The 24949-nt window shown below is 40.4% G+C and overlaps 2 protein-coding genes across 2 annotated transcripts; both read right to left on the bottom strand.

Moving 5' to 3' along the window:
* Window positions 1-2849: 2849 nt before the first annotated feature.
* LOC144700523 (leucine-rich repeat extensin-like protein 4) lies at window positions 2850-5005 on the bottom strand. The gene has a single exon (XM_078571930.1). It carries the CDS (start codon window positions 4990-4992, stop codon window positions 3121-3123), a length of 1872 nt encoding a protein of 623 aa, XP_078428056.1. The 5' UTR covers window positions 4993-5005; the 3' UTR covers window positions 2850-3120.
* Window positions 5006-5046: 41 nt separating this feature from the next.
* LOC144700524 (structural molecules protein) lies at window positions 5047-9553 on the bottom strand. The gene is made up of 4 exons (XM_078571931.1): window positions 9415-9553; window positions 8799-9196; window positions 5651-5877; window positions 5047-5563 (listed from the first exon to the last, which is right to left on the bottom strand). Exons 2-4 carry the CDS (start codon window positions 9020-9022, stop codon window positions 5556-5558), a joined length of 459 nt encoding a protein of 152 aa, XP_078428057.1. The 5' UTR covers window positions 9023-9196; window positions 9415-9553; the 3' UTR covers window positions 5047-5555.
* Window positions 9554-24949: the final 15396 nt, after the last annotated feature.

The following is a 24949-nucleotide window of genomic DNA, read 5'->3' on the forward strand; positions in this document are numbered from 1 at the left end:
CATACTACATTATGCTATCTTGAATAGCACACTCCGAAATCATCTCTATAGTATGAATGCGAATAAATTACCTAAATATGATTCTATTGTAATCAGGGAGAGGTACATTTTTATATCTTCATGTTTATCACAAATGCACAAAATGAAGACAGAAATATACGGATACACATCAACACGTATAGTGTATTTTTCAATGCCTCACCTTTTCAATTTATCTCTCATACCAAATAATTTTGATTTTTTTATCAACTAATTCATCATAAGAATTGCATCTATTCATTATTAGATGGACTCATAAAAAAATTCTCATTTCTCAAAGCACAAACGTTGAACAACATCCTGTTATCAATATGGATGAAAAATGGCTCGATATAAGATTTTATTTGAAATATGAATGACACTGCATCTATCTTATATATTTTTCAAATGAAATATATTTTAAAACGAGGTATAAGTTTAGTGTAATCCGATGTTTCTAATGACGTGACCATTTCACGCACAAAAATATAGCATTCCTAAGATGAAAATTATATTATTATTTTTAGGTGCACTATTTTCGTTCATAATTATACCATAGCTTTCAAGTCTCAAGAGATGAATAAAAACTACAGGCGTTAAAATTTGGGGCTCTGAGTATCTAGATTTCTGAGCAATGAATCGAGAAATTCAATATAATGTCACTCAAATTTTTGCCTCAGCTAGTGCGCCAACGACGTAGTCGAGAAATACTTAAAACTAGATATTCAACTCAAAATTCTTATACAATGAGCGCGTCTCTACGACATTAAGGGTTATATTACTTGGGTGTTAGTGCGGGGAGAAATAATTATATGCCGAAGTCCTAACTAAACTAAAATATATTTAATCCATGTTATTTCTACGCTACGGTTCGAGAAATATGTTGGATACAAATATGCAATTAGTAATCTAGTGTCACGTACGAATGAGTATTTCAAGGCGTATTATAGAAATCCTGAGGGTTTCAATGCGGTGTTGTAATTGGAAAATTTCAGTAATGTCCCTCGACGAATGAAACCATCCCATATACTCAACGAATCGATACTTTTTCAATTTCTGATTAAATTTTCTATAGCAGAGCGAGATTCTCAGCCAGCACTCAGCATAGAGAATAGGAACAGTAAAATGGAATAGAATACCTTAATATCCCCACGTGCCGACGAAGGCCAATGCAGCATCGCCGACACGTGGGGATGGCAAGATGAGAAAGTTCAACTGAGCGACTGACAGAAAGATTACAGAAAGCGAGACAACGACGAATGGCGACTGAAAGTTAGACAGACAGGAGCAGAGGCAGGAGCTCATCTGCCTCTGCCTTTGACCGTGATTGGGGGTCTTAATAAGAAATGAAGAAAGAACACTTGATTAAAGGCAGATTAACGCCGGGGATTAGGAGAAGTTAAACAAGGATGCAAGGCCAGGATCTCGCCGATGAAAATTATAGAAATCCCAACTGATGATCGATAAATCATGAGAAAAGGGTTAAACAACGAGGAAGTGAGCGATCAAGAGATGTCGAATCGTGAGAAACTGCCTCTACTATCCATCGCAAAGAGTGAGGAATTAAGAAAAGAGCCATGTCATATCCATGCTATGAAATCGATTAACATAAGAGAATTTAACAGAACGGTGAACAAACGCACTACGATGAAAACAATGCGTTGAAAGCCTCAGGCTTCCTGTAATCTACAAGATCTACTCGAGAATTGCACAGAACCATGAACAGCTGCATTACAACGAAACAACGCGTAGAAAACCTCAGAATTTCTATAAAATGCAAGATATACGCGAGAATTTCACAGAACCATGAACAACTGCATTACAACGTAAACAACGCGTAGAAAACCTCAGAATTTCTATAAAATGCAAGATATACGCGAGAATTTCACAGAACCATGAACAACTGCATTACAACGAAAACAACGCGTAGAAAACCTCAGAATTTCTATAAAATGCAAGATATACACGAGAATTTCACAGAACGATGAGCAACTGCACTTCAATGAAAACAACGCGTTGAAACCCTCAGAACTTCTATAATATGCAAGATCTACACGAGAATTTCACAGAACCGTGAGCAAATGCATTACAATGAAAATGACTCGTTGAAAACCTCAGGATTTATAAAATATGCAACATCAACACGAAAATGTCACAGAACCACAAGTAAACGCATGACAATGAAAACAACGCCTTGAAAACCTCAGGACTTCTCTAATTAACAAGATCTACACGAATATTACACAGAACCTTGAGCATGAAAACTAACGCCTTGAAACCCTCAGGATTTGTATAATATGCAACACTTTCACGAGAATTTCAAATGCATTCTTTTTCTAAAAGGATCTACAGGAGAATGTCTATAATAGCGACGAACAGGCGCGGAATCTCGAGTAACAGATTACCTGCGCCTGGCATTCAAAAGCCACAGCGGCCAGTGAAAAGAGGAACGCTTTGCCGCGCCCGTGAACAATAATTCCCACCGTTTGAATTGAAGTTAATATCGCGGCCCCCATTTATATAGTATCCCGGAGTAAATAAAGTAATAAATAAATAAATAAAGGAAAAACGCGTGACCACATCCAGCAGGGGGGAATCCGAAACCGATAGGGAGAGGTCACGTGAACAACGGCGCGGGGCCCGCCAAAGTGGCCCCCACCACGTGCGCGGCAGTTGACAAATTAATCCTCAAAACTAGGTTTCGCGTATTCTAGTCCCTGCAAGTCTCTGTTCCCCAGCAAGCGGAGAAAGGAGACCCGCTTTAATGGCACCGACAGAACCAGAAGATCAAAACTAAGAAATATTCCGGAAAAATTCAAGATCCAGAGCAATGTCCACAAAAACAAGTATGAATTGGAAGAGAAATCGCAAGAACAGGATGATGTTCATAGTTTGATAATTTAATGATCTATACATTCAGATAACTGAACTAGTAAGCAGTACCTTGGGAGTCTTCGTCTGTCTCTTGAGCAATTTGTTCACATTGTACTAGTAAGGAACGAAGCCTCCTTTCCAATTGCAGTGTCTGTAACGCAGGGGAAATTGAAGAAGAACCTTCCTCCGCCAACATCGCAGGGGAAAATGCTGGAAACTCTGAAATAATCAATAGAAAGGAGGCGGCGGCGGAGACGCATAGGGGATGCCGAAGATGGGGGGCAATGGAGCTTCGTCCTCCGGCGGCGGAGCCGCTGGAGTGTCACACCCGGCAGGAGGCGGCGGTGGCAGAGGCGGAGGGGGCTCCACGCATGGCGGAGGGCTTGGCGGCGGTTCCATACAGGGTGGTGGGGGCGGCGGAGATGGCGGGTTAGTGTGATGGGGCGGCGGTGGCGGGTAATTGAGATGTGGCGGCGGCGGTGAATTGTGGTGGGGTGGTGGCGGCGGCGGTGGCGGGCTTGTCGGAGGAGGGGGGGGCGATCGAATGCAGACAGTGGGCGGTGGAGGGGACGGGGATGGCGGCGGTGGTGGTGGTGGTGGTGGTGGTGGCGGGGGTGGGGGCGGCGGAGGAGGTGACGGCGGCGGCGGAGACGGTGGCGGTGGCGAGGGTGGAGGTGGTGGTGGCGGTGATGGCGGGGGTGGAGACGGCGGCGGCGGCGGCGGTGGTGATGGCGGCGGTGGCGGAGGCGGAGATGGTGGTGGTGGTGACGGCGGTGGCGGAGATGGTGGTGGCGGTGGTGGCGGCGAAGAAGGGAGATATGGCGATGGCGGAGGAAGGGCAGACGGCGGCGACGGCAGCGGCGGTCTGGGCGGAGACGGCACGAAGGGAGTGCACCGGAAGGCGGCGCAGTCGACGGGGCGAGAGAGGAAGCTCCGGCACTGCGCCGCCGACCTCTGCACGGGGCGGGCGCGGAGGCAATTCCGGCGGTCATCGAAATTCCTCAGCCGGAAGCACGAGGGAGGCTCGCCGGAGAAGAAATTGTAGGACACGGACAAGTTGAGCAGGCGGGGGAGCTCGCAGACGGCCTCCGGAATCCGACCCGAGAGCCTGTTATGCGCGACGTTGAGCTGCTCCACCTTCCTGAGCCGGCCCAAGCTGGCCGGAAGCGGCCCGACCAGCTCGTTGAAGCTCACGTCCAGCACGGTGAGCTCTCCCAGCAGGGAAATCTCCTCCGGGAAGCAAGATCGGAGGCCGTTGTTCATGAAGATGGCCTCGTTGAGCGTGCGGGACATGTTGCCTATGCTGGCGGGGAGGCAGCCGCCGAAGCCGTTGTGCGCGAGGACGATGACGGAGACGGGGGAGTTGCCGAGATTGTCGGGCAGCGCGGAGGAGAAGCGGTTGTGGTTGAGGAAGATGGCGTCGAGATCCTTGTCGAAGAGCTCTCTGGGCACCCGGCCTTCGAACTCGTTGAAGCGGAGGTCGAGGAACTTGAGCGAGGGGAGGCGGAGCACGACCCGGGGGAACCTCCCCGCGAAGCGGTTGTTGCTGAGGTCGAGCTCGAAGAGCAGCTTCAGGTTCTCGAACCGGCGGGGGAGGGTGCCGCAGAAGCGGTTGCTGTTGATGTGGAACAGGGCGAGATCGGCGAGGAGGCCGAGCTCTTCGGGGAGGTAGCCCGCGATGTCGCCGTGGTTGAGGTCGATGCCGGCCACCACGGTCGTGTTGGGGTCGCCCGGGCGCGGCGCGCAGAACACGCCGGTGTAGCCGCAGACGTCGGCGCCGGCCCAGTCGCCGGTCAGGTTGAAGGGGTCGGAGAGGATGGCCTTCTTCCAGGCCTGGAGCGCAATGTATGCCGATCTCAGCCGTCGGTTGGGGAATCTGAGGCTGGGATCCACCGCCACGGCCTCGCCGCGGTCGCCGAACTCGTCCCGGTAGTAGAGGAGCTGCCGGTGACGGATGACGCCGGCTTCCCCGTCGGAGATCCCCACGCTCTTGAACTCCGCCGACGCCGAGCTCCCCAGAAGAAGAACCACCAACGCGATGACGATGACGACGGACATCGTCCACGGCGGCGGCCGCTGCTGCTTCCTCTTCCCCTTCATCTCACCCTTCCCTCTCTCTCTCTCTGCGTAACAGTGGAGAGAGAATGCGAGCGATTTCGATCGCCCCCGCCTGTCTTAAAGAAGGGGGAGGGTAGAGAGAGAGATGCGCTCCAGCGGAAGACCGGGTAACTTACAGTGTGGGGGTGGAAATACCGAAAGTGCCCCCCGGAGTTAAGAACGACGGGTGGCGGAGTGCCGTGCCTCGGAAGACTCGGCACGGGGGTGCGCGGTACAATAATGAAGTGGCGAGGGTAAATCAGTTTCTTTTACTTTTGGGCGGGGGGGATGCGGAAAGACGTCGTCTCACGAGGAAACGGCCATGTCGGATCCTTATCGGGATGACGTGACCGTCAAGCGAAGGGGGACCGGTAATTGGACTCTGACGTCAGCGGTCCTGCCAGCTAGGCGTGGGCCCCGCGCCACGGCTGGCGCGTGAGCCGAAAGGCGCCAGCTGGTGCCAGCTACTGGGCCTTATTGGGCTTTTTTTTTGTTCATAAGCAGGAACGATTTTTTATATAAAATAATTGCACTAGTTCTTCGCCGTTTGCCTCGTCCTTTTTTTTTTAAACATCTGCAAAATCAAGGAAAATTCTTTTAAAAAAAAAAAAGATGATTTCACCATATTAATTAAAATTCAGGATTAGTTAAAGATTCTGACTTGAGCGGAGACGCGTGATGTGGATTTCCTGAAGCTCGCGCCTGATGCAGAGCCATTCGCCGAGCAGAGCCATCAGCAGTAGGCACGTGCCGTTGACGACCCACCACGTGACCGTGGACGGCCACCCGCCATAAATGATGGTAATAATGAGGTGGATGATGAACAAAGTCGCCGAGAAATCAAGACATTTCTTGGCCCTCTCCACTAAATGCAGTAAAAATCCAGCGCTGCCCACGAGAAAAATCAGCAAAATTAATCCAATGGGAAATATTTATTTTACCCAGTTAGAGATGAAATTACCACTAGCAGTCGATAGAATTATCAAGCTTTGCCAAATCATCTCTCAAATACAAAAAACTAACATGATCTGCTGATTAAAATAACTCACCTTATGTTGGTAAAGACAAATAAAACTCACTTCTTCTGGCAAGTGTAAAGCATACATGCACCAATATCAGTATTATCATTCCTGCGCAGAGTTGTGGCAGCATTATAATGGCAGGGGGAACCACCACCGGTGGCTGCCACGTCAACTTGCTGTCCAAGTCAACCGCCACCTCAGTATGTAGTCTGATCGATTATCCTTATCAGTTTTTTGCCAAGTCAGCTCTGCCACGTCTCCCTCAATATCCATGTCAGCTTCTCCATACAAGCATGAAAGCCACATCAGTTGCCAATTCACCATTCCAGAGTTGACCGCGCTCCGCCCGAGCTTCTGTTACCACTTATCTCCCATTACATGTTGAGAACAATTTACGGGTTGACTATATACTGATTGTCCAAGTCAACCGCCAAGTTAGTACATGGTCTAATCAATTATCCTTGTCTGCTCTTTGCCTTGTCAGCTATGCCGCGTCTCCCTTGTTCTCGCTGTCAGCTTCTCCATACACACATGAGCGCCACATCAGCTGCCAAGTCATCATCCCAAAGCTGACCCAGCTGTGCCCGAGTCGACCGCATTGACTAGATACTGATTTTCCAAGTTAACCACCACGCCACTCTGTGGTCTAATCAATTATCATCGTTTGCTCTTTGCTTTGTCAGCTCTGCCACATCTCCCTTATTATCCTCGTCAGCTTCCCCATACACGCGTGAGAGCCACATCAGCTACCACGTCACTATCCCAATCAGATCGGGTTGACTGCATACTCATAATTCTGCTGAATCCTTCTCTGAACGGAAAGATAAAAAATTCTGCTGCTGGCCACGAGCTCGCGGCTGGATTTATAAGCTTCTGGTGATGTTTCTTCTACATCCACGCTAAGCAGGGCAGCACAGCACGCTGCTAACTGTTCTTGTGACCACAGCAATTATCTTCGTCATCAAATGACTCATGTTTTTTTTTAAAGAAAGATAGTAAGGATCACACAAAATCGGTGACCCTCCCATCTAATGACTCATGTTACCGCAAAATGTATACTGTTAAGTTCCTACTTATGACTTACTATGGAAAGAGAAGGCATTAGCATAACCAGCCACGTGCAAATTGGAATGAATAAAGGTGGAGAGCGAAGGCTATAAATTGGAGGGGTTGGGTAGCCCAAGGGGGGATTCTTTTCTTCAAGACTGTATGTTACAGCCCTGGAGCTCGAGATCCACAGCTCACAGGACGGGGTGGCTAATCCAGCTTGTTGATATGATCCACACCTGCGTTTATGTTCGGAGGAAGGCACGACACCGGCCCAGCCCGGTAACGTCGGCCCAACTCATGGCCGATCCCATTTAAGGCTCCACTTGTGAGAGCAGAAGCAGGAAGAACCAATTGCGAGCCCTCTCTCTCCCTTCTCTCCTCCTAGCTTCTCCACTTCTCTCTTGCCCTATTCCTCCCCGTAACATCTTCTCGTTCTCTCCGGTGGGTGTCGCCAGCCTGCTCGTGGACGCTCTCCCTCTCGGCGATCCTTCTCTTCTCTTCCCTTACCATTCCCGTCTTCTCTCACCCCCATGAATTTCCCCCACCTTCTCTACTCTCGTTTAGACATCAATCTTGAGATATCAATTGCATTGAAAATTTGGACGAATTACATTGGAAGTTACGGTCTCCGATCGGGATCGTAACACTTGTCTTCGACATATTTCTCTTGCATACTTTGGGAGACGGACTGATCTGGTCTTTCCTTCTAAATTGGTGTCATACTAACCCCTCCGGTTATCTTGCAGAACTTTTACAATCAGATCCTTTTTAGATCGGTAACTTGGACTGCATTTCTATATTCAGCATTTCTCATTGATATCTCCATACTTCAACTGTGTTCGGTCCTGATCTTAGTCAACGATCGTGACACAGACCACCATCTGCTCATATGACAGGCGTAAACATCTTTCTCAATTGATGGCTCAATCCGAAGCGGTCCAGTTAAGGTACAACATGTACACTATCGATTGAGGGAGGTGTTCAACGTGGTCCAGGACAAGGTAAAGCAATTTTTCTTCTTCTATTTTTCTTATCTGTCTATCCGTTTTACAACTTTCCTGCCTTCTATTCATCTTCTTTGTAAATCCTCCAAATACCCAGTGGAATTCATACATCAGCATGAGAGGGAGAGTTTTTTTTGAAAGAAAGAGGGTAGATCACCTGATAACGGTGATCAACCCAATCAGAGGGAAAGTTAGAACACTTGAAGAACCCTAATGATACTAGATTTGGCAAATTTTCGTTTCTCTACCCTACTCTTGTCTTCCAGGGCAGCGGAGCTTTTCTCTCCTTGCCTCATCTTCTCTACTTCTATCTGGATATTTTCTTCATCTTGAATTCAACACCGTTATAGGATAACTTAGGGTTTAGTTTCTGTCAAGCACCATGATTCTATGTGAGGAAAAATAATGGGTAATGGGAATCGAGATGAAATCTGCGTCCCCCATATTGTAACAATAGATAAAAGTTGCCTCAGCTAGTTGTTGGGATTAAATGGTCGACTAAAACTTCGACAAAACATCCAACAGTTTGAGACAGAGAGACATTCCAGCAATGATGAAGTCAAATAGCATATCAATTTTATAATGCTAAGAAAATATCGAGAAAGATACGGTAGAGAAATGAAAAAAACATTAAAATTACACAAGTCAAACAATCTTAGAGTTCAATCTTCCCACAGAGCATAAAGAGAATCGAACCAAAATGATGTAATTCTTTCATTTACAATAAGCTTACCCAGCAAGGGAGCTCAGGAAGAACGAAACAATGGCACACCAACCCGTCAAAGTCGAAGGAGAGAGCGTGACGAAGTCAAAGAAATAAACCAAGCTCATCCGCGACACCCGGCTTCCCACGAGCACGAACATGAACAAGCCCAGAGTTAGATAGAAGAGACACTGGAGGCAGACAATCTGGGAAACAATAAGCCAAGGGTCCCAAACAACGGCCCCATAGAACATAGCTTCAATTGTCAGTAATTGCAACCGAGAAAGAACCAGAAATCCCTCCCAATCACCGAATTTCGCTCGATGGCAGTTCTAGAAAGAGCTCAGCATAACGATCCGATGACTATTTTCCATGGCGGCGCTGGAAGCCGAAACGTAAGCTCATCCAGAGATCTCCTTCACCATGAGCTGAAGAAGCGAGTGATGGATCGATCATGATTCATGAACACAGGGAATGAATTTCAGAGCCAAACCAAATAAGTTTCCAGATCAAAACATAATCAGAACAGAACGAAATGAGGGAGAAGTAAAATTCAAATCGGAAACCCTAGAAAGGCAGAACTGCGGATTGCAATTCGGGATCCCCGAAATCCCAACCAATTGCGCAATGCGAGAAGTATACTCACCATGAAGTTAATTTCTGATCTCACGACAGCTCCGACGAGAACGTTTACAGTTCGATCCCAGCGTCTACAATTCTGTTCTGCCGACGGAAGAACTTTGGGTCAATTCCAATTTATACTACTACTTATTTGGGCAGACTAAGAAAATAAAATTTCATAGTTTGGGCAGACTAAGAAAGAGCAAATTGAATTAGGATTCAACCATTAAAAGAATTATGAGAGCATGTTGAATCTTCAACTCGGCATGATTTCATGTAATATCAGTTTCATGTTATATGAGTCTTATGTTGTTACCACGAGGGGAGGACAAGCTCTGGTCTCGGTCCAGTTTTAGCAAAAACCTAAACCTAGACCTGAAGTTCAGTCTGCTCTCAAGTCTACGAGTTGCACCAAATGAGTGAAGTATCAATGTAACATACAATCTTTAAAATTACTAATAATCCTAGGATTAGGGAGTAGTTCATCGAAATATAAAAACAAATTTTGTCCAAGGAAATCATGATTAGATAGCAAAACAATGTGACATACTAAAAAGGATAGGCTTTTCTCATAGGCATCTTTGAAAGCTGCATTGTGAATATAAGCTTCAGTTTAATTAAAAAAGGACGAAGGGTATTCCTATGATTTAATATATCGTGGGTCGTATAAAATATTTGATGATCTGAGTCATGGTGTGCTAGTTGTTTTGAATCTGGGACCAATAGGTATAATTAATCCATAAAAATATTTTCCTTTCAACCTTTCAACCAGTCTGATAAAACTCAAGCAGTCCCTTGAAAACTAATCTTGAATATGGAACTTCGAATATTAAGAATTTCTTGTTATTTTTTCTGGTGAGTGATACTATGTTAGGTTACAAATTTTACTGTTTCATAAAATTAGTTCCTGGTCTTTCCTACCATCCAACCCAAAGAATCATTGGGATTCGTATTTACATTTTAATGATCAATTGTAGCAAAGGAAAAATATGTATTGAATACAATGCTGCGATGTATAACGTAAAATGATTTAGTTAGTGGCTAAACGAATGTTCAAAGTACCTAAAGCCCTAAATGATCTGATCAACCATAACTTATAAGTTGTATTTTTATGTGCAAAAACCCATGGCCAACCATATCAACAAACCTATAAGTCTTAGGAATTATAATACAATAAATAATTGATTTGGGATGAAATGGATGGGCTTAGAACCTTCATTCATACGAGCATATTTAACCTTAGTTTTGATGATTCTTATGATTTTATTCTAATAATAAAGTTTCAAACATGTGAGCTTGTGATTTATCATTGATGAAATATTTACAATCATCGTAATTGGTTTCAGTATTCAAAGAATAGTAAATAACCATGTTTGTGACTTAGTGCTCACTCAAAACATAGTATTTTATTTTTCATATTTTAAAGGTAACTTTTTTATTTTTTTGTTCATATTTTAAAGGTAAGTTTCATTTAGTGCACACATCCTTATTTTAATTTTATAAAGTTATTATAAAACAATTTTTTTCTCAGAGAATTTGATAAATACCAAATACAAATTGCAAGGATGAGTTATTTTCATATATTTTTACTTTAGCCGGTAATGAAATAAAATGAAACTTCTGCTCTGAAATATATTTACTTTATATTTAAGGAAGAAACAGGAAGTATGAAATTTAATCTTAAAAAGGGGGAACTTGATCAAATATCAGAAGCGATGTTGAAGGCCAGTAAGATGGTCATAATTTCCCAAATTTTGTTCTATTGGAGAATGTATGACGACTTTGCATCTGCCCAAAGTATCATTACAAAGACTATCTTGTCTTATCGGCTCCCTTCTTCATGTCTCTTGAATGGAGACAGTTTTTCTTCTCTTTCTTGATAAGAGGAATCCACCATCAATAATACTGAGGAGAACTAATTTTCAAGGAAAACCCATATAGGTAGGAGATAAATTAGCAAGAACATTCATTCCTAAAAACTGTGTTATTAAAAAACGTAATACAAAGTTTAAATATGTACATTAGCAAGAACATTCACTATGAAGATAAAATCAAGAATTTGAATGCTTCCTGATTAATTTTGATCATTTTTTTGATAATGTTATATTTAATTATGTTCCTCATCTCAAATGTACATATTTAAACTTTCCAAACTAAGTTGACTTAAAGAAATAATGTAGTGTGTATCAATAATAATAAGAAGAGAAGAAAATAATGAATAACATACGTGGGGGAGATTTCCAGAATGTATAATGATTTTTTATTAATTAAAATATATTTAATTTTTAGTATCACAGTATAACAACAAATGATAAAAAAATGCATCCTAAATTCTACAATACGCGTGGAGGGGATAAGCAGTTCTAGAGATTTTGAGCTGAAATAAGATTCATTAAATTCCATATTTCCTCAAATTAATATCCATAATACTTTAAATGTTACATTACCATATCAGAATATTAGAGGGTAGTGTTTCATATATAAATTTAAAATTCAAAATCAGACAATTCAAAGTCATTCTTACAGAATGCTTGGTTGTTAGACTGAACTGAGATTCTATTTATTATAGATAGAATTGCAAGAAATACAGATTGAAGGGGCATGGATCATATTTCGGTCTGTGTTTTACATAAAAGGAATATAAATTGTATTACTTTGAAAGTGATTAGAGGGTACTAAAATAAACTTGTGGGTTTTTCTGAGAGAATAGATCAGATTGTGATATCCAGGAATTACTTAAGGTATTTTGAATTATTTTTAGAGAGAATGGTATCACATAATATATTATCCAAAATTGGATGAAAGTAAAAGATATAGTATTTTTTTTATTTTAGCTTATTCATTGAGATATGAACTTATTAGCCTAGAATATTGTTTAAACTTTAGTGAGGGTGAGGATGTCACGACTAGGGATTGACCATTATAAAATTGTAGAATAACCTAAACCCATTAAAAATGTTAATAAATTCATTATACATTCTACCTTAGTCTTTACAACCATACATTTATCTCGGATCTAAAATAATATATTGTGTCTATTATTTCGTATATGTAAGGGCTTTAATATATATAAATCAATGAACTAATGTTTTTCTAAAATTTTTATCTTTACCTAAATCTGATCCAATGTTAACCTTAGCTCAAATTAAGAAGTCATTTTTCTAATTTTTCATTCTTCATAGAGTCCTCGTCATACTACTAAAGCTTTTTACAAAATAGGGTCAAACATAGTGAATATATCCACCAAATGAGTGGTCTTGTCCTGTAATTAGAAGCATTAAAAATATATCTACTCGGTACTAAGTTAAGGTATCAATTAGACTATTGCTTATTGCAATAGATAAACTACTTCTCCTTGGCAAGTAGAAATTTTGCCATTAAACAATATCCGCGTTTTTGATACGCACACATATGTCCACACATATATGACATATTTCAGTCGCGCCTGACTCATCATAATCTGCATCTTTCTTTGGCTTCCTTCCGAATAAGAGCTCGCTTACACTAAGTATACCATTAGTGGGAACTTTGCTTTCTGGTTGCGAAGTGTCTCTGTTCTTTTCACTTCTTATTACTCTTTTCGTTTACTTTTTCTAACATTTCAAGTACCAACTAATTCATTCAGGCGAGACATCTTACAATGTCATGATCCGCCCATTCCTATGGCCATTCCTTCAATACTTCTGGCTCTTGGGAGTCTCTTTGTTGGATACATGGCCAAAGTGTGACCCGTTAGCCCATAAGCCAGTGTTGTGACGAAGTGGCTGTTGCTCAACCGATACAATCATACCAGGTGTCTTTTTGGCTATTATCCAAGAGGGTTTTGAGGTTTCCGATTTAAGGAAATCGATCAAACTACTCGCTTTACTTTGTAACCTACAGCTCACATAGTTCGCCTCTCTTTCTCAATTCCAATCGTTCAATGACTACGCATATAAAGGCAGCCGTTAGGCTGGGTTAACTTTCTTTCGTATTACTCACATCATGAATTCAAACCAATTGACTTTGTAATCTTCGTACAGTACGTAGATCGTGTGTCAAACTAATAATAGATAGGACGAGCGAGGGTCCCACCCACTCCCTCGCTCCATTCACTTCCGTGGGAATGCTTGGGCGAATGGCCTCCCCTTCACAAAAGTGACTTTGTAACCTGAAGCTTCGAGTAATTTTTACACTATTAGAATTAGAAGACGAATGAGATCAGAAACCCTCTTGGATAATAGACGAACAATTGATTTTTTCCTAAAAACCCATCTACTCGTGAGAACGTAAAAACCCATAAATAAATAATGTATACCCCTAAGTCTATTGGTGGGATGCTTAGACTATTTAGAAAAAGATGTATATTTAAGAGGGTGAGGTAAAGCAGAATTCAGAGCAAAGAGGTCCTAGGGTGATAGGAATAAAAATAAAAAAAAAAAAAGGATGAAAGGCATATACGATTATTGATAACATATCATTACAAGGTGGCTTCGCCGATTGAGAACTCCTCAGTCTTTAGAGGCATCGCCGATTGAGATCACCTCAGTCATTGGAGGCTTCACCGATTGAGAAATCCTCTTCTCAGTACTTGGAGGCTTCGCCAATTGAGAAAAATCCTAAGCTTAGTACTTGGAGGCTTCGACGATTGAGAACTCCTCAGCTCAGGTCAGTCCTATGAGGCTTCACTGATTGTGAAGACCTTGGAGGCTTCGCCGATTGAGAACACCTCAATCATTAGAGGCATCGCCGATTGAGAACACCTTAGTGAGGCTCCGCCGATTGAGAACACCTTAGTGAGGCTTCGCCAATTGAGAACACCTCGAGCTCATTTACTCGGGGTTAAGCAATTGGCGATTGAGAACTCATCATTCTTTAGAACTCCTCAGACTGATGATTTCTCAACCGGTGAAGCCTCCAATGACTGAGGTGATCTCAATCAGCGATGCCTCTAAAGACTGAGGAGTTCTCAATCGGCAAAGCCTCCTTGACTGAGGAATATAAAGCTTTATGAGGTCATATTGATTGGTTAAAAGGGTTGAAAGAAAATGTTGTTCTGGGGGGAAAAATAAAATCTTTAGATAAAAACGTTGAGAAGTCAAATAAAGGAGTTCTGAAGGTGACGTATTGTGTATGACGCATACGCCGCTGCCGGGTGGAGCTAAGACTCCACGTGGGGCCTTACCGGTTGTAAGTCCCTATGCCTAGTAGGTTAAACTATTTAAGAGCGTTGTTTCTTTAAATATCCCCTGCAAAGGGGATGAACGATAACTTTTGGCCTTATGAAGTGTGGAATGTTCTTTTCTTCCTTCTAGCATTCCCTTTCTTCCTTCTAGCATTTCCTTCTAGCATTTCTTCTTTCATTTCACTCTTCCAAACCTCCGCCCTTCGGCTTCAATGAATGACCTTCTACGAAGACGTCTGGCCAGACGTGGGCTCCTGATTCCCCTAAAGTACATGATTCTTTCTGGGATATCCTTCTAGAGGTGTCATTCCTGCTCGGAGGTATCGTGCTAATGTACAGTCCTTTCTTTGTTTACATTAGAAGGTTATCCAACATTCTAAAAGAAATGTTTCTACTTAAGATAATCAATTTTCAATTCCCTGCCGAGTCAGATATTTTTTGCTTGAGAGCATTAAGAGCTGAAGAGCACTTGCCCATGGGGAGCTTTTTTTTGTGAAGCCTGCCTATAGAGAGAGGTGAAAGTGGGAAATCGCTTCTAATGAGTTCCCCAACTTAGTCCTTCTGGCGTGGCACTGCTAGATGCTTATGATCCATAGAAATAGGAGGTTCAGAGAGCACTTTTTTGTTTCATCGTTCCTTAGGAACCAAAAAATGGTTCCCTTTTTGTGTGAATTCCCTCTAGGCTAATATGAAGCGCATGGATACAAGTTATGCCTTGGAATGAAAGGCAATTCCGAATCATCTTTTTCTATGAACAAGGAAGCTATAAGTAATGCAAGAATGAATCTCATGGAGAGTTTGATCCTGGCTCAGGATGAACGCTTGCGGCATGCTTAACACATGCAAGTCGGATGGGAAGTGGTGTTTCCAGTGGCGGAAGGGTGAGTAACGTGTAAGAACCTGCCCTTGGAGGGGAACAACTGGAAACAGTTGCTAATACCCCATAGGTTGAGGAGCAAAAGGATTAGATATCAGGTTCAGAATGAAGTAATAGGCTTAACTTAGTATCGAGTTAGTACCCACCGGTCAGATTGATTTCTTGCTTCTGAGAAATCAGAACCTCTTATGCGGCATCTTTTGAACTGAATCCAAGTGCTGGACTGTCTCTTGATCCAAACCCAATCCCCACTGAGAATGATCAGGCCCATAACACAACCCACGGATCCAGTTATTGAAAAACAGGCCCAATCTGTTTGTCCGATATCAATTCATGCTTGGGCCAGCTTTACCCATCCAGGAAGTCCTCTCCGATCTCAGGATTCGAACTAAGGCCAAGGAACCCATTACCTCGTTGAGTGCCCACACCCAAAATCCACTTTGGTTTTTCAGCCGTCTGGATCCTGTCAAGCTTCATCCTCGCGGCTGGTCCAGGCCATGGTCCGTGCGTGCATCCCATAATCCTCCTCAAACCAGTTCAGATCGAGAAATATATAACCAGTAGTATAACTGTTGTGTTTTTTGCAGCTTTCGTTGTTGCTGGAACTATGTGGTATGGTTCAACAACTACGCCGATTGAATTGTTTAGACCTACTCATTATCAGTGGGATTAGGGCTTTTTTCATCAAGAAATGTATCGAAGAGTTAGTGTTGGCTTAGCCGAATATCTGAGATTTTCTTACTTCTATAGAAAGTTCTGGCTTTTACGCCCAATCATTCAGAAGAAATTTGACGGCTTTTTTTGCCACAGCTTGGTGTGGCGAATCTCATCCCCGTTATCTAAAGACAACTTACCATTCTCGCTCAGTGTTTGCAACAGCTGGTTACGAAGTAAACGAAGCAAAGCCTATTGCTTCATGCTGAAACTGATATTTGATTTGATGGAATGACTATTGCTTATTGCTTCATGCTGATAAAAAATACTAAGTAGATGCAACAATTACCGAACATTTGGTTAATATATTTGTTAATAAAATAATGAGGCTCCAAGTGGAAAATAGAGGTCTTATAAATAATAGGAATTACTCTCAACTTCATATGCAAAAAGTGAGAATAAATATCGAGTCTACCCACTTATATAATACCTATTATTAGGTCGTACTGAGTAGACTATAATATCCGTATCTGTCCTAACTTAGTTTCTTGTTTGGAAGACTTATTAGCCATCCCAATACACCATTTTAATCAGGATATTTTATTCATATTACACTACTTTTATCGGTATTCATAGAAATCCATATACTTTATGTATTTTTATCAGTAGTCAAATGACTCGTGTGAGTGACTATATAAAGGTCATCTACCCATCTAGTTAATGAATACATTGGACTAACAACTATTTATCGGATATGCTAGCTAACTAAAAATATCTAGGATATAGATTCATAGATTAGTTCAATCCAAACTCTAGATCAAGTTGCCAGTGTACGGTGCTGAGTTACACTCTATCTTCTAGAAGGTAACAAAGGAGCACATCATCTCTTTCATTGATCATAATTGCAATCAAGTTCCTTCCACATATGACCCCTCTTCCATAAAAAACCAATAGAATGATGTAAGGCATGGTCAAATGTAATACTCTAATTGGTCATCAGAGTTAGGACTCGTGCCTTGGAAAATCACCAAAAAGCTCATAGAATCTCCTTCATTGAATCTATATCTTCTCGTATCAAGGGTAGACAATCCCATCTTGAACCCACAATCACCTCTCTTGGAATTCTTGGTTCAACTAGGCTAAAAATATTTAGAATTCCATCATTAGATACTTGTAGTTCATACTCAAAATACAATTGACCAGCCACAAGATCTCCCTAGTTTCTCAAGTCAAAGGACCCCTTACACAACAATAACTTGAAGTAACACGTTAGAAATGTGGGTACAAAACCATCTAAAGATTCATGTCAATAAATTCAGTAAACTCTTTACCTAAGGAGTACCAAATATCTCTCCTTAATCCCTACGTCATAATATGAGGAGTATATTATGACCAAGAATATTGAAAACATATATTTAAGAACCGTTATTTGTCATAGTATGATCTCATCATAGTTTAGTCATCATTGCACATATCCTTAGACTTGATTTTAGACATCACACATGAAAAATAATTAATTAATAGGATTCATATTAATAACTTCTGAAAAATATGTGGGAGATATGGTTAGTTTGTAGACCATATAATTCCATTATTTATTTAGATTTCATCAATTCCCTTTTATGCACCCAAAATAAATTATAAATAAACATAGAGGTTTGACAAGGTAAAAAATGATTGGAGTCTAATTGTGCTAGAATGATATATATTATGCATTTGGTTTTCAAAAAAAATAAGTTGCCTTCTTATTAAAATCGTAAATCCACACTTTATCCTATTCTTGAACCTTTCAGATTCTAGAATTATTATTTTTTACTGAAGTTATTGTCTCTTTTAGAATTCTGGATTGGATAAATTTCATTCATGGCCTTCTCCTATTTAATTTTAATGAGAATTTCTCACAAAACCCCTAAGCTTTAAGTATATCTTGCAACATCTAAAAGACCCACTAGGTCTATGTATCATTCTAGATAATGAGTTCAATCAACCATTAAAATTTACCAGCCAATCTAATTAAACATCTACGCCATCATATAGATTAATTAAGCAAGAGTCAATTACATAGAACTGATAGGTTGAGCTTCTACTCCATGGGACGCTAGGTTATACCTCGTATCCCAGACAAAAAAAATAAGTGTAATGAATGTTGGGTTCTAGAAACCTTGATTTGGATGAAAAAAATTAAAAATTATATGTAGCATAAGACTTTAACTAATCAGAACAACATCAACAAAATCATAAAATGAATCCCCCTGTTACTGATTGCAACCTCTAGAAGTATCCACGCAGTCCTCGTTATGTTGAATCTCCCTCTTTATGTTGATCAGCTCTGTTCAACCTTTGTTATTGTAGTTACATTGTCTCGATCGCATTGGGAATGGAGAGGACCAATGGGGAGAAGGGAGAAGAAGGGGAAGGCCCCCAAAACATTCTTGCCTAGGTAAATTTTGTTTAGCGTATTCCCCTATAAATACCAAGTGGGTATTTTTCATAAAACTCCAATAACTTATTTCTTTTAACGTTTTAAAGACCATTTCCATATGGCCCTCTATGCCCATGTATCAGTCTAGTTAATGACTCCATTTTCCCAATAACCTTTATTGGAATTTCAAATTAAATAACTATGTCATCATATAGATTAATTAGCGTAAGATCAATCTAACCTAATCAATAGGTCGAGTCTCTAGCCCATGGGGTGCTGAGCTACACCTCATGCTCATAACGATACAAAGGAGTGTGTAACTCCTCACTCACGGAACCCATCTGTCATTGGGTACCATGTATGTATAGTCTCTCATAATTGTCATATAAATTCTAGTAAACAATTAAGGCTTGATTTTGGTTAAGAATGTACAATGTTTAATTAATAAAATATTATTAAAAATATGAGACAATAAAAATTATAAATTAAATAATACAAATTTAAAATAATTGATAGTGTGTATTATAAGATGAATTAAATGCAAAAAATTTATGAAAATTTAAATATAAAACATATTATGACTATGTTATCAGTAAAGCCCAAAAGTTGAAGTTTTTTCAGATAATACCATGAAAATAAAATTTTACATAGTTGGATCTTTCTTATGCTATAAATACATATATGATATTAAATAGTAAGATGTTTTATAATTAGGTTTAAGTATCGTTTTATATTTAGTCATGTATGGTCCTTTCAAAATTTTAACAAATTTACTTCAATGAAATAAAAAATTTAAAATCTAAAATGAAACAATAAATATAAATTAATCAACCCTGAAAAATTCAAGACAGAATCCCTTATCTTGAGTGAATTTTTTTTTTTTGGGCAAAAAACACGGTGCTGGGTACGGCCAACCTGACAGTTGTGCCCGTAGACCGATCCATCCGTGCCCTAGATGCCACCTAGGGGGATTTTATATATAAGTGGAGTGTTTATAAGTGTTTATAGGCGTGGAACGAGCATAAATATCCCAATTACACTCGGATCCCACTCGTCCACGCCAATGTTCAGAAAAAAGAAAAGATACATATGTGATACCTTGCAGGTGCTCAGAGAAGTGTTCGTGTCGACGTCCCACCGGAGCCCCCCGCGAGTAGTTTTGGAGATGTCCTCACCTCCGTCAAGTGGTATCGATGAAGTGCGTGGCGGGGTCTTCAGCCGAGGTGGGCGCAGGCCATCCCTCTAGCTCCAGTGTTCCACACAATCCTCCATTCACGCGGGCCTGCCGTCGCGAGTGAAATTGAATGCAAGTACACGAAGCAGGAGAAGCATAAAATATAGAGAGCTTATATAAAGATAGGGATCCTACCTTATATTCACCAAGTGAGGGCATTCGAGATCAAGAATTCATATAATAAAAAATAAAGTGGGAAATGAACACTATATAAACCCTGAAATGTTTACCTCAAGACCGCAAAACAGTAAGTTATACACCCCATAATTCTTCATAAAAAACTCAGTGATATTTTTTATCTTTTAATACACCACTTAGGATTATGTCATTTAATTTATCAGAAGTGACATAGTTTGGAATGTAAAATATTATTAGGTTTATTCACATTTAAAATGTATCTTAAGTTATTAACATAATTAACATTACATAATACAGATGTGATGAAGGATTAAACCCAAATGCAGATATATTCTTTATTCACTTTTAGGTGGGATTAAAATAACATGATGTGTAGGCGAATGTAAAAGATTAAAATATGCAATGTATAAATATTTTTTATGATAGCTATATCTTGTCAAATTAAATTCTTTAAATGATAAATAGTGTGAATTTTGTTCAAATTCACTACTACGACAACTATAACTGAATCGAAATTTATATTTTTGAAGAAATTTGAATGGCAAAGGCATACTTTTTACGAAGAATAGGCTCATCATAACTGAGAGACTAAGACCCCCATAATTCAATACTTCTTACTTATCTCACTCAAAATTCATTCACATAAGAATAAAATAAATCAATAACATTAATCAAGAGAATAAAAAATGTTTAACTCACCTTTGCCAATATATGGGTGAATTTTTAAATAAGGATTGTGTTGGGTTTAATTATCTAAGAATATGCCTAAAAAAACAACACAACCAAACCATCATGTTATTATTTTAATCCAGTGGCCCAGTTCAAGTATTGAAATAAATATTATGCCGTCCTGACCCATGGTTTCAGTATTTGTGCTCCCCTTTGCCCTAGTAAACCAAAGTTTTGTGTCATTTAAACTGATAATGAAATGGGTCTCCAAATGGGTTGAAACTCCAACACAACATTGATATTTCCAAAAAATTGAAGCATTTTAGTAATATTATAGAATGAGAAAATATTTGTGTGTCAATACATTAGAATGGCCTTAGCATAAATTACGTATTGGAAGTAATGAAAATACTTAGAATCAGAATGACACAGAAATTAATGAATAAAAGATCTTAAGGGAGTAAACTAATAAACAAAAATTAGGCAATTTGGACTCAGTTATGACTCCAAAGGTTCATTCAGAACAAAAACAATTACTCCAAGTTGGAAGGAAATGAGTGAGTGCATCCAATGTAATGCGGGAATGGTTCATCTATATGATCATACTATATATTAGACTCGAGTAGGTTGTCTTAAATATGGATTATAAATTTGGATTACTAATCTTATAATATAGGTACACGACCTACTAATTCAGAAGATAGTATGGAAAGTGTAGAGGTAATAATATAAACAAATAGGGGTCAAAGCTTAGAACATAAAATCAAAAACACAAATGATGTACTAATATGCAGGCCCAAGATCTCTATAGTTTGTTTACAACCAAATTCACCTTTTATTTTTCTAGAAAAAAAAAACTGTCATCACTTCTGTCCACGAAATTTGGAACACCTACTGATCCAATTAAATCAAATGACTAATGCGGAAGGCAATGCAAAAAAATGCTCACTAAATAATATCATTCAACTAATAGGCACACAACTAGCATTTAAATGGATTTGTTGTCATCCCCACAAATTGATAACATGTGAATTTAACTTATTTCATATGAAATGAATATAAATATGCATATTATTTAGTTTAATATGGAGGTTATCATACCATGTTTATATAAAATTCATGACTTTCCCTTATTTTTATGTGTCCATGTGATCTCCTAAAACGTAGTCACATTGGCATGAACTTTTTAACACATATCACATGTGTTAAACGTGTGAAAATCATTAGAAATCAGTGGCATGATGGGTGACTCTGTGATTTGATTCTTTTATGACTGCACATAGACATAGAGAACAAGAAGGGATTGGACTCAGATTTCATGCTGTGATTCAATCAAATAGAGAAACTCAATAATTGTGTGGCAAAGGAGCATGCCAATCATAACTACTGTAGACGTGGAGCTTGAGGCCAATATGTTAAATTGTGGAATGGAATGGATAGTTATTTTCCCAAGTCACATTAAAGGAGGGAATATTTGTCCTTATTTTTTCACCTTCTCACACTGAAATCTCTATATTAGGAGAGGTGATGGATTGTAAAAATGATACTATGTCAGCATTGGTTGGTCAGCAGGACAGAAGGTGGCTTGAGATCAACTCTATGTTTCTGTTCTGATTCTTATAGTATTTCTTCTCACTTTCTTTTATTTTCACTTGTCGATTGCAAAACCTAGGTCTGGATAGAATGTACAAGTGGTTGTGATATTGAGAATGTTGGGTTCGATGCCCTGGTTCGTCCATAGAAAACATGTTCCATGAATGTGAAAGCGTAGTCGATCGATTCACAATCATTCTTTAAAACAAAATATTGAGTGTACCTTTTGGGGAACTTATTCCACCCTTCACATGCTCACTTTGAGATCGTTTTGAAGCCGTTCACGTGTCCGATCTCTAAAAGTATCCACGCGATCACTCCGCACTTGGATCTCCACCTCTTCTTGTTCAACTCTCCTTGGAGACTCTCTCCTTGATTGATGTAGAGAATAAAGATAGGAGGGGGCTCTCACATCAGGCTTGCATGGGTGCTTAAAATGAGACCCCTTTCCCTCTTTATATTTTACTTAAGGCTTTTCTCAAAAAACTCTCCGAAGTAAAATATATCCACCAATGCCCTTATGACCTTGTGCGTGTGACCCTCTAGGCCCATGTATCGTTCTAGTTAATAACTTTAATGGCCCCATAACATTTATTGACCAACCTTATTAATTAACTATATCAACATATAGATTAATTAAATAATTATCAATTTAACCCAATCGATAGGTTAAGCTTCCAAGCCGTGGGGTGCCAAGCTACACTTCATGCTCTAGAAGATACCGAGTAGTCTTAAACTCTCTCATGGAACCTTTACCGTCATTGGTTACCGTATATGTATAATCCATCATCCGCGCAAGACGCTCGAACGACTTAGGGTATGGTTTATCGTCAAACCCTAATCCGTCATTCGATTAGTACTAATGCGTAACGGGGATCATTGGAGAACACCTTCTCCATCCTCACTACTCTGGCCAGGGATTTTTCTACATCGTCTTCCTCAAGTCAATCTCCTCTTATATCGTGGGCGAATGATCCCATCTTGACCACTCAATCATCTCCATAACTTATTTGAATCCTACGATTAGAGGCTCGTAAGTCATAGTCAAAATGTAGTCGTCCACTTACGAGATGTCCTTAGTGTCTCAGGTCAGTGGATCACTTATACAACTGTGACTTGAATCAACCTGATTGACGTTTAGGTTTAATACCATTCAGGGATTCGTACAGATCAATTAGTGAACTCTTTTTCCAAAGAGCACCCACCATCTGTCCTGAGTGTCGCCGCACTAATAGCGACAAGATCAGCTATACTTATCGTATAAGTAGGATCAGCTAATGTTATTCTATCCGAATAATTCGATGTCCGTCTTGACTATCCATCGAATAGGAATATTTAGAATACATGTTTAAAGACTAGTGATCACTGTATTATGATCTCATTATAATTCACTAAGTCATTACACGTTTTCATGGACTTCATTATAAACATCACACGGAATAATAATGAACGCAAATATTTTATTCAATGAACTTAAAAAAACATGGAAGTGTGATTGGCTTTACGGCCACATAATATCCATCAGAGAATGCTTCTAGATTGGAATATATCACACAAAATCCAACAACTACAGAATAAGTCTTTGATAGGGTTTGACAAATGCCATACATCACTCCTCCCATCAGGAATGATGGAAGAATGAGGAGAAACTTGATGGGAGAGGAGATGGCTTAGGAGGGTGTCACAATGACCAATGATGAGACAAAATTGTGGGTGGGACATGATGTGAGGGGTGACAAAGGACTCTGATGGGTGACATGACAGGACAACATATCTAGTGATGGAGGAAAAAAGCTCTTTCCCTTGCTGCCTATATCTCCCTCTCTCTCTCTCTCTCTCTCTCTCTCTCTCTCTCTCTCTCTCTCTCTCTCTCTCTCTCTCTCTCTCTCTCTCTCTCTCTCTCTCTCTCTCTCTCTCTCTCTCTCTCTCTCTCTCTCTCTCTCTCTCTCTCTCTCTCTCTCTCTCTCTCTCTCTCTCTCTCTCTCTCTCTCTCTCTCACTCTCTCTCTCCATGTTTATTTTTCACTCTCACACAGTACCTCCCTCTCTCCACCTTGGTTGAGAGAATAAGAACTAGAGACTGAGAAGGGGGGGGCATGAGATGGTGGTAGTGACAAGGATGGACGGGGTGATGAAATGGAGCACAAGATATACACCCATCTAAGACGTGATGTTGCGCAGGGCCAACAAACTTATAGATTATTGACACAAGGAAACCTAGAGAAGGCCAATTAGAGATCATCCATTACATTTTTAAGAGCATCCATATGGTTCCAAATGGAATCATCTCCAGTTAGGCCTACTATTTCTGGTCCTACTCTGTACCTTAACGCTGTCATCAATTAAATTTTGTGGTTAAAAAATGGATAGACGGATGGGACAAATGGGTTGAACATAAAAATGGATGGAAAAAAACAGGACAGACGGACAGACCAACTGACACACAGAGAAATGGATAAATGGATGGATGGATGCAGGAAGGGAGGGAGGGAGGGAGGAATGCATGGATGGACGGATGGATAGATGTATAGAAGGGGGGAGGGATGGAGGGATGCATGGATGGACGAATGGATAGACGTATGGATGGATGGATGGAGGAAGGGATGGAGAGACAGAGGAACGGACACACTGAGGGGTGGACAGATGGATGGATGGACGGATTGACCAAATAATCCGAGGCTTCAAAGTTGCGAAGAGCTTTTTCTAGGACAATAAACTATGGACAAGTTTAGCCCACTAGAGTTGGAATGCTCGGGCCACATGATGAAAGTTTGATAAAACAAGACTAGAGGTGGTCATAACGGAGATTA

Source organism: Wolffia australiana, chromosome 3 (assembly GCF_029677425.1).
Source record: "Wolffia australiana isolate 7733 chromosome 3, ASM2967742v1".
Classification (NCBI taxonomy): domain Eukaryota; kingdom Viridiplantae; phylum Streptophyta; class Magnoliopsida; order Alismatales; family Araceae; genus Wolffia; species Wolffia australiana.

Coding starts and splice junctions, on each gene's coding strand:
- LOC144700523 (XM_078571930.1), bottom strand. CDS start 4,992: ATGAAGGGGAAGAGGAAGCAGCAGCGGCCGCCGCCGTGGACGATGTCC.
- LOC144700524 (XM_078571931.1), bottom strand. CDS start 9,022: ATGTTCTATGGGGCCGTTGTTTGGGACCCTTGGCTTATTGTTTCCCAG. Junction 5,878..8,798: donor TTCCTGAGCTCCCTTGCTGG/GTAAGCTTATTG, acceptor TCTCGTGGGCAG/CGCTGGATTTTTACTGCATT.